At 37.7% G+C, this 10,501-nt stretch overlaps 1 protein-coding gene across 2 annotated transcripts; it reads right to left on the bottom strand.

The window, feature by feature from the left end:
• Positions 1 to 213: 213 nt before the first annotated feature.
• Positions 214 to 10,373, bottom strand: ptpdc1a (protein tyrosine phosphatase domain containing 1a). 2 transcript variants are annotated; one of them, XM_026275580.1, is made up of 10 exons: positions 10,202 to 10,373; positions 6,876 to 6,974; positions 5,537 to 5,708; positions 4,794 to 4,874; positions 4,586 to 4,704; positions 3,032 to 3,169; positions 1,781 to 2,910; positions 1,484 to 1,669; positions 503 to 613; positions 214 to 357 (listed from the first exon to the last, which is right to left on the bottom strand). In XM_026275580.1, exons 2-10 carry the CDS (start codon positions 6,964 to 6,966, stop codon positions 223 to 225), a joined length of 2,163 nt encoding a protein of 720 aa, XP_026131365.1. In that variant the 5' UTR covers positions 6,967 to 6,974; positions 10,202 to 10,373; the 3' UTR covers positions 214 to 222. The 2 variants fall into 2 exon arrangements, with proteins under 2 accessions (XP_026131365.1, XP_026131364.1); XM_026275579.1 differs by lacking the exons at positions 6,876 to 6,974; positions 10,202 to 10,373 and adding an exon at positions 5,791 to 6,859.
• Positions 10,374 to 10,501: the final 128 nt, after the last annotated feature.

Below are 10,501 nucleotides of genomic sequence, written 5' to 3'. Positions count from 1 at the left end.
AGCAAATTAGAAAAATAGCCTAACAAAACCTTGTGGCACATACATGTATGGCAGTAATTATTGTTCCCTCAAAAGACAATAAAATACATTTTGAATGATTAATCAAGCAGAAAAAAAAAACTGTAAATCTGTTAGTTTGTGTCTTTGTATTTGTTTTTTGTTTCTTTTTCAACTACAAAATGACAGTAGACTCCAGATCTCGGTTTCCCCTCATCTTCTTGATCAGGGTACATGGGAACAGTGGCAGGTCAGCTCGAGCTCCTCCATTGCTTTCGCTCTCAAATCATGGATGACAGGGATCATGACGTCTTTCAGAGTCTTACAGATGAACTCTCCATTCTCGGAATCTAAGGAAATCTGGATTAGACAAAGATTAGAATCACATAATTAGGATAAATAATCTAAAAAGTACAACAAAACCTTACTAGGAGAAGGAAAAAAATAATAATCTTGACTTTTCACCAGTAGTCTGTTGTGAAAATGTTTTATGGCCATGACTTACCCGAGTGAATGCTTTGATTGTGCGTTCAAAAAAGGCATTCTCAACCTCCTCTGGTATTTTAAGCAAATGAGCAACACAGTCAAGAATACACAGAAGGGTTTGTTTTTGTCCCTAAACAACATAAAAAGACACACAGATGTTTAGCGTACACATTATCTATTTCGACGGTGAAAAAAGTCACATTTGCAATAAAATATACTCCAAAGCAGTGGTTCTCAACCAGGGGGCAGGGACCCACTAGGGGGCATCTGCAAACTTCCAGAGGAGGCCCGATTAGTCTTGTTATTAATAACAGTTATTTATATTAACATTCTTAAAGTCATGATATGGATGATATGGTGGAAGTCTCCAGAAAGAAGTCTGACACTTTCATCAGAAGGTCCAGTTATGCAATTTTGGATATATAAAAATAACATATACACAAATTATATTGTTCACAATAAGATTTATAACATGCTTTTAGAATACAGTGAATTTAGATTTTTTTTCACTATACACATGGTTTTAAAGTAGCTTTATAGAAAATCAGGATGTTTATGTTAATATCTTTATGCCTATATAGTTGCATTTAGCAGATGAGAACTAGGTGATAATACACTTTACATTTTGCAATGATACAAGCAATCAAATAGTTGGGATATGCTAAAGAGTATATATAGCTAGTATATACTATGTATGGAGAAAAAGTTACATATAAAGTCTGGCATACCAACTTTAAATAAAGAGGTGTACGATAACGGTTACATTTTGCAACAACAAGCAGTTGAGGTTTGCTTTATGTGCATGTACTCTATGGAAGCAATAAAAAAGCTGGATATAATATGTATATTCAACTTCATATAATGAGCTGTGTGGTAACACAGTTTACATTTCATTCCAATTTGAATTAAAATGCAAATAGAATGAACAAAGAGGGAGGTCTTTGATTCAAAAAGGTGCAGAACCACTGCTATGAAGATATTTGCTCATGTGGTTTGATACCTTGTCCAGTGAATTCAGAGCATGTTGGGGATTTAATCTGTTTCCAGCCAAAGTCTCCACATCCTCTTTTGTGATGACTGGCTCCTTGAGTTGTTCTAGCCACGACCACATGAGCGTGGAGAGCACCACGGGATCTCTCTCAGTGCACAGCCTCTCCCATGCACCTTCACGGGAGTTCAGCTCTGTCTGAGAGGCAGAAACAACTGAAAGTGAATATCTGAGGTTGTGGTATAGAAGAACAGGATATGGAAGTTTTGAGACCATATTCATCCAAAAATCTTGCTGTATTGCTCCTACCTGCCACATTGAGACTGTGCTCCTGAAGTCATCTCCATCGATGTCCATCGTCAGAACTTTGGCCACAAACAGTCGACGAGTCTCAGGTGGGAGTTCACTCTGAAGAGTCAGCGTAGGAACATCTGTCAGTTGTTGTGTGACTTCAGAGCTTGTGTTTTCATTAGGGCTGGGATGACTTTTGCCACCTTGATGCGTTGAAAACATCCCATCACTGGTCCTCCCTAAAAACCCATAGGACATGCTGCGCTTCGCCTCCTTCAGAGGTACCCGTTTTATGGAGACAGGAGAGCAGGATGCTTGGCCTTCCACTTTTTTGGATTGCACCAAGGAACTACAGGATCCAGTTAAAGAGCCATGTTTGGGACTGTTGCTGATTTCGGATGCCAACGGGGACGGCAGAAGGTCAGGGGTTTGTGTAGCTAATCTGCTCTGCGACACATAAACCTCTGTAAAGTTTAACCCAGATTTGCTGCCAAGAGCATTCTGGGGACTTTGCAGTACCTGCACCCTGGAATCCAGTCTGTGCAAGGCGGAGTCGCTATAGCTAAAACATTTCTTCAAGATGAGCTGAGACTTATAGGTATTGTCTACCGTCGGCCATCTCCAAAGCACATCAAATTCCTGTTCGCTACAGAGCGGCCGGTCATGAGGTGGATCACACTGGCTGGGTTGGTCAGGAGAGCGAGGTAAGGATATGGGAATCCCTTTCCCCCTCATCTCCTTTCCTAACTGCTGAAGCGCTTGCAGCGAGACTGTCTTCTCCACTTCCTCGGTGAGGTCCGGGATGTCCAACACCTCCTCTTCCACCGTTTGCCGGTTCTCTGCTATGTCCAGTAGAAGCCTGCAGACCAGGTGTACGATCTTCGGCACGTTCTTCATGAGACGTGCTTCATAGCCGTGCAGCAGGTGCCGCTGACGAGTCAGGTACTGCGACAACGTGACTGTGTGAGCTTTGGGCTCGGCACACGAGAACACACTCCGCAGTGGCACAAGGAACTGAGCGAACTCTCGCACACACAACAGTTGGCCACGAGTCTGGATGGAATTTGGACGTTTAGCTCTAACAAACAGAATGGCCTGATCTGCACTCATCCGGGATGTGAATACTAAGAAGCATGCAATTAAGACACCTAAGAGAAGACCAATGTTCATTAAGGGTAGGTAATAATCAGATAAATGTATAAGGATTGAAGCAAATCTATTGCAGTCAAATTATCACAACAAACATTACAAGAGAATCAAGATACTGACCTGTTCTGCCGAGTCCCGCATGGCAGTGGACAGCCATTTTTCCCTCTTGCATGGCAAATGACATCACCTTCACCATGTCAAGGATAGTAGTCAAGGATGCCACGCCATAGTCCTTCCAGCCGAAGTTATAAAAATAAACTGGAAAAAATCAAATGTATGCCTCTTAAGATGAAACACAGAAGCCACTAAAAAGTGCAATTCAAAAAATTCAGTTCAAACAACATACATTTTTTGTGTTAGCTATTTCTTTTAGCACATTTATGTCCCAAAGGTTGTTAACAGATTTTAAGATAAATTTTTTCTTCAACGTGCTTTGGCCACAAATTGCTTTATTTAGAGAGTTATTGTCTTACCCTTGTCCAAAACTCAGATTTTCAATCTTAAACTATTAATATTAATCATAAACATCATGTCTTATTACATGTTTACAACAATGATAATCAAAGGATGACATTAACCATTTCAAAATTTGTGTGACAATTATATGTTATTACTACACTGGACAATTTAAAAAATATATATATATATATTCAGAATGCACTTGCATTTTTTAAAAAAAAACAACTAAGTTATCTCTTGCAAACTAAATTTTTATTTTGTGACACTTCCAATCAGACTTTGTTTCCATCCAAAGTTATGAAATAAACTTATGCTCAAAACTGGAATTTCGCATAAAGTACCGTTTCCATCAAGTAGGTTTAATATCATGAAGAAAAACTAAACATGATGCAGGAGAGGAGAAGATCAGCTTCTGAGATTGGTACATTAAAATTTTTTTTTGTATACAACTGTAATGATTGTAATATTAACAATATTATTAATATTACAAGCTATAGAGTGCAGACGAAATGCTTTCATGGTATCTTTCTTTTGGAGCCTGCTGTTTAGGAATGCAGTTCTGGGATTTAATTATAATTTCGGCGAGACTTTGCTAAAGCATTTTAGAATTAGCATTAGAACTAGCATTTCAGATGCTGTGAAACATGATTGGTATGTTGGTTGGTCCAGCTTTATGCTTTCCCATCATTAAGTCTTTTTTGATGCACATTAAGGAATAACTGACTTACTGAAGAAACACCTCTACACCTATGTTTATAGAAACCATACTAAGTAAAACCATACTCTGTCCTTTCTGGATAACTGGGAATATGAATTATATAACACAGAGGATCTCTCATCAGTGCTTACTCTTCCTTAATTTGAGAGACGTTTCATGCATGTTTCAACATGCTTCGCTCTTCAGAAATTGTGCCTTGCATAGTTTCTCAGAAGGGGCTGTCTATATAAGCACGGCACCACTCTCAGGAGATCTTGTTAAGAGCTGCCAATCCCCCTAAGCCTCAAAACCTGAATGGAAGCTGAACAACACCTGCAAGCACAACCACTTCATGTATAGAAAGCAAATAATGTATTAAAGGTTCTTTAGCTTGTCCAACACACAGACAATTGAATGTGATAACTGTAAGGATTTAGTAAGGATTTATCCCAGCCTGATTCCCCTGACTATTGAGAGAGGAAGAGGTGTATGTTTGTGTGCAAGTGTGATCTACTCACTCCCCGCCTCCATGAAAACCTCTGGGCGATAGGTGAAACCGCTCTCTGACTCCAGAGTGCTGCCACAGCTGGCGTGTTCCCCTGGACGCTGCAGGTTGATTATTGTCTTTAAGCCACACCTAGAAGAAATATATAACGCATCAGCAAAGCCTTTCATGGTGCATCTTGGAAATCGGTTATTGGTAGCTTGCCACGGAGTACCACATACGCATGAAACTGTTCGATGACGTTGAATTTTTCAATGATTTCAGTTGAAGGTCTTGCCATGGCTAACAGATTATCAGTTATCCTGTGAACAGAGTATGAATTAGATCTCATCAAAATATCTCACTTCAATAACAGTAATACAAATATAACAAAATAAGACAAAAAGGAAAACAAATGGTTAATGTGCAAATGAGCAGTTTTATTTATTTATTAGCGTATCGGTATTAGACAATATTCATGAAAATAAAATAAAATAATACATAAATAGATATAATTAATTAATAAATTAATTAATTAAATGTTATGGACTGGACATGGATGGACAAGCAGTTTGAAGGATGGATAATATATATATATATATATATATATATATATATATATATATATATATATATATATAATTTTTTATCAGTATCAAAGGCAATATTTATGGAAAATATGTCCATCTATCCAGGATGGACAAGCAGTTTGGAAGCAGATTAAAAATCATTTCTGTTTGTTTGCCATATTAGTATCATAGGCTATTTTCATGAAACATAAAGTTCAAGTAAAAAGTGTTGAACAGACTAGCATTTATTTGAGAATTCCTTTTTTTTTCTTTTTTTGCTCTTAACTAACAAAATATTTGAGTTTTGAATATTTAGGACTCATACGATGCATCAATGTTGACTCTGCTTAATATTTGACATGTTCTTTTATCAAACAATGCACACTGTTTGAGAAGAGATCAAGAAGACAGCTTACCAGGAGGAGTACAGTCCTTTGATGGCTTGTTCTTTGTCGCTCCAGCGAGAAGGGTTTTCGTATTTGCACGCTCGACCGCCACATGCCATGGAGCACTGCATATGTCCTGGGATGACATGCCTCAACGTCTCGCCCACCTTGGTGTACTTTGCAGTGGGTACTCTGACATTCACTACAGAGACAGATGAAGAAAAATAAGAATTCAGAATTCAGTCCTCAGACTAAATAGCTCCAACTTAAACATGACACATTACATCCACAGTCTGTGATGCCAGTCTGTGCCTCGGACATGCTAAGTGCCATAATGATCCTTTCTGAAGAAGAAGTCAAGACTTCCACAGCTGAGCTGCGCCTCCTCCTCAGGATCTTCAGCAAGGTCTCTGAAGCCGAGTGCCGGTGCGTCTTTCGAAAACCCATGAAGATCTCTTCTACAGGGAAGAGCAAGCCTGTCTCCCGTCTAATGTACAGATGACACTACATTTAGCACAGCCTGAACAAACCAAGCGCTGACCCCAGAGCAGTGAATCATCGCTACACAATCACCGCGCTGCACAAAAGAGGCATGAGAGACCGATACAATCCAACTGGTTCATCAGTTGCACTTGAAGGGGATCTCCATGGTGACCAAGTCCGAAATCAGTGGGAGGCTGTGCAGACGCTTGTGTGTGTTCTCACAGGTGGAAGAGAAACAGGATGATGTGTCTTATGGAAATGATAAAGACAGCTCTGGTTGCGTAACCCTGCATGCATTTCAACATAATAAGCCTTGAAAAACACCTTTTCAACTAATGTACTCCATCTGCTATGCTGAATACAAAGATTTGATGTAACTCAGAGCACAAAAAGCTGAATGCCATATAGAAGAAAAGTGGTTTCCTCAACATCTGAAGAGGCTTAGAAAAGTTTTTGTTACCGTGGCTATTAGTGTGTCCTTTCTCACCTAACCTAGTTGAATTCAGAGGAAATTAAAAGGAGATACATTATCTCTGTACTCAGAGGGGCTCATTGAAATGGAATGAGTCATTTCAAATAAATTTGGAAAAAAGATTACAAAAGATTTGGAAATGTTTGCACAAGTCTAGATAAGTTTATGTAGTTATATTATTACCCTTAAATGGAAAGTTGATAGTATGTAAATAATAATAATAATAACATATTATTATATTATTTAACTTGTATAACTAATAACTAGGGCATCAGTAATTGTACATAATAAACACACCTGTTGTAAACTATTTCTGTATGTCAAAATCTCAACTTGATTATTTTCAATTATAGACTGTGCATTAACTATTTCAAATATTCCCCAGCCATAATTACTGAAATATCAGTTTATCACCTGGCTCCATGTCAGTGCTGGACTCTCTGCTGTTAGCTGAGCTGCCGGTGGAGTAGGGCAGGTCACTCAACAAACTGACGCCTGCTGCCATGGCCAACACTGAAAGAAGGGAGCAAACATGGTGTCAAAGACAATGGCAGGGTAAACATAAATGAGGAAGTTGTAGGGCTGGTTGCCAGGGAGTTTTCCCTTCTGGGAGAAATATGTACAAAGTGTGGTGCAGTGACACACGGCGAATCTAGTGTCGCTTTACACATTTAAAAGAGATCTTGACTATAGAGGATACCAACAAACAAATAACAGATAAATCCTTATGATTTGGTCTTCGCTGCAGAAAAAACTCACATCATCAGGATTTTTACAGAGGTTAACCTTAAAAATGAGTGAGAAAACTACAGATTTGAAGTCTTAGGAAAAGAGGGATTTTTAAGTGATGGATTCTTTTGTAACCTACTCTATACCAGTATGTACAGAGAAGCAATGGAAACTTCAGTGTGTCGGTTAACCCTACACTCCACTGCATATCAAGTGTAAACAGTTGACTACTCACATTACTATTGTGACTGTAATAGCCATTACTTTAATCACAGGTCAGAGTGACTATGATTGTAACCGTCCTTCTCTAAAACAGAGCTATTACTTCTGGATTCTAAATGTATTACGAAGGCAATAAGAGAAGTTACAGTAAATCCAATGAACTCAGCACAGCCCTACAGCCTGTTCTGACATATTCATATAATTATTAAGATATTATTCAAATAGTATTTATTAATATTTTGTATTCGTTTTTACTTTTAGATTTTCTTTGTCATTTTATAGTAATTTTGCATGTTTTGTCTTTTACGCATCATATGTCTACACAGTTTTCATTGATGTTTATTTAAGTTTTCTTTTTTTAGTATCAAGATAAACTAAATGAAGATGAGACATGTTGCCCTGGCAGCTAGCTGAAATGAAATAGGTTTAGGTATTTTATAATTGATTTTATTTTAGTTAAAGGCAAGTGTGTCAAAATTTTAACAAAAAAACTTTAGCTAACTACAATAAATCTGGTGTAGAAACAATTTTCACTTGGTGGTATCTTCACTAGTAAATTTCACAAATGATTACAGAGAAACAGCAAGTAACACACTGAAGTAAAGATGCAATTTGGATATACAAATGATACATACTGCAATAATCTTTGCTTTATTTACAAAGACATTTATTTATCTTTACCAATAATGGAAAGTGGATCAGAACAGTGCTGCTTTAAGTAATGACTATTTGCGTTGGGTTTCTGTAGCGATCTTTGGCTCATTCAGGATGATGTTAGCAGTCATTTAATACACCATTATTAATTCATACTGTAAAGTGAGAAGACGCATGACAGCAGAGTGGCATTATGAGACTCATTTGCATTGTAACGTACACTTCTCTTTACACACTGATCCAACAGAGACAAAGTGAATCCCCCTCGAGCCATCCAAAAACTCAACCTGACACTAGTCAATCAGTGTGTGCTATTCATCTGATTAGGAATGGATTTTTCCTAATCCTGATCAACCCTTCAATATAAAGAGACCACTTATCTAAGATGCTTTAGTCTTGTATTTTAAAGTCATTTTTGTCCCTCTGGCCTTAGGTCCCTGCACGTGACATGAAGAGAGGATCAAGTTGAGTTAAGTTTGTTCTTTAATCCATTCCTATTTTAGTCCTGCAGTTCAGGTGTTTAAAATCGTTGCAATGTATTTGAATAAATTAGCATTATGAACATGCTTACAAACAATATTCCAGCTGTCATCCTCACAAAGGCCGTCAGAGTCCGAGCTTGGGTGAATCCTTGAATGCTGCCCACTGGATTTAATCAAAGGGCGGCGATCACTTTCATCTAAACTTTGAACTGATTTTTCAAAGCCATTTCAAAACCAACAGAGTTATAAAAAGGACTGTATACTTTATATCAGATTAGTGCTAATGCTAAATTTGCACGTTGATTATTATGCATTCATTTTTAACCAGACTACTGACTGGTTTCCATTACCACTAGCTACTATTCTGATGACGGTGTTTATAAAATGACAACTGTTTATGTAATAAAGCATGAAATTATAATTTAGGGTTAAAGGCTTTAGTTTATTCAGCTTGACTCTTGTTAAGCCACAACCTCTCAGCATACTGTAAATGACAGCTTAAATGTCTTAATGAATGTGTTTGGTTAGGCTTAAATGGCCTTTCAGATACACTGTTACTTCAGCCAATCATAGCACTCGCTGAAGCGTTTAGACAAATCTTGCTGTTGTTGCTGGCTCAGTGTCTGACCCTTCACATGCCCTCTTCCTTAGAAACCACCAAGTACACATGATATTTCTGTAGCTACTGATCTATGCTGATATCTATCATGGGAAACATTTGGCTTGGAGTTTATTTACGTCAATATAAGACAGCCAGACTAAACTGCATCATGAATTCCAGCCCAAGGTCAAAGGAGAAATTTGGTTTTGTAATGTATGCTTCCCTGATTACGGAGTGAAGTAAATTTTATATGCAACATGCAAAAATTAATTCAGACATTATTATCACTATTATTATTATCATCATCACAATTGTTGTTATGTTGTTTGATGTGTATGACAATGCAATTTTTCTTTCTTTTTTTTTCCAAGTAAATACCTTTTTTTACTAACTAAAGAAAACAAATATATCAATGTTACTTGCTTGACCAGGATGTAAAAATTTGTCCACTTCTTTCTCGTCCATTCTTTTATTGCATTTCTAATATAATGTAGCTTAAAGATGTCATTGTAGTTATTATATGAATACATTATATAACATTACTTCTTTTTTTTCTTCACTTTAACACCAAGTGAGCTTGGACAGACACAATAAGAAAATGTATACACACACGCACACACAGTATAATATTCTGCACACAGATATAACATTGTTATTTAGAGTCTGTAACAGCATGCTTTCAAAGGACTTACCATAAGATAATGTTATATATATTTTCAGTATTTCATCTTTGTTTACTTTTTGCTTTGATCCCAGAAATGAATGTCTATCATTCATTAATTTGCAGTAAGATCCATTACAGCTCACGAGAAGGACAATGCAGCTTTTCTCCTTTTGCTCTGTAGATCAAGCCTTTGCTCTTATGCGCAGCGTTTGAAAACAAAAACTAGACGCAAAAACGCCATAAAGGGGTTTAAAGAGCAGATCGCTAGATTAACTAATAGACTGTATGGTTAATCTCTTGCGGTGCATCTCTCAGCTAGCTTACCATTCATGCTATGTGCTAAAAGCAAAGGCTAACATTAGGGTTCATGTGTCCGGTTGTTACATACCTTGGTCCCTGTATCCGGGTTTTGTTAGCTAAAGACCATTGTTTTCATTGGGGTCATGGTGAAATGCAAAATCGTGGATCAACAACAGACAGTTGTCGCGTGCATTTGTATCAATTTCGCTGCTTAACGGGATGTTACATTGTAACAGGTTGGGGGAAACAGAAAAGGCTTGTCATTGGCCGCTCCGTGGTCATGTGATCAAATGAGGGAAATAAAGGACGGATGAAGCGCGGTCACGAATCACGATGAGCGCATGAGAAAATGGGGCTAAACACTTGAGGAGCAGCACATTTGGACTCT

Source organism: Carassius auratus, chromosome 11, assembly GCF_003368295.1.
Source record: "Carassius auratus strain Wakin chromosome 11, ASM336829v1, whole genome shotgun sequence".
In the NCBI taxonomy this organism is placed as follows: Eukaryota; Metazoa; Chordata; class Actinopteri; order Cypriniformes; family Cyprinidae; genus Carassius; species Carassius auratus.
Note: the sequence above shows the minus strand (reverse complement) of the source record. Positions and strands in the feature narration are given on the sequence as shown.

Excerpts from the sequence above, each read along its gene's own strand:
- ptpdc1a (XM_026275579.1), bottom strand. The coding sequence starts at position 5,953 with ATGGGTTTTCGAAAGACGCACCGGCACTCGGCTTCAGAGACCTTGCTG. Across the intron at positions 4,705-4,793 it reads GTCATCGAACAGTTTCATGC|GTGTGGCTTAAAGACAATAA; the intron begins GTATGTGGTACT and ends TATTTCTTCTAG. Across the intron at positions 1,670-1,780 it reads GCACAGTCTCAATGTGGCAG|ACAGAGCTGAACTCCCGTGA; the intron begins GTAGGAGCAATA and ends TCTGCCTCTCAG.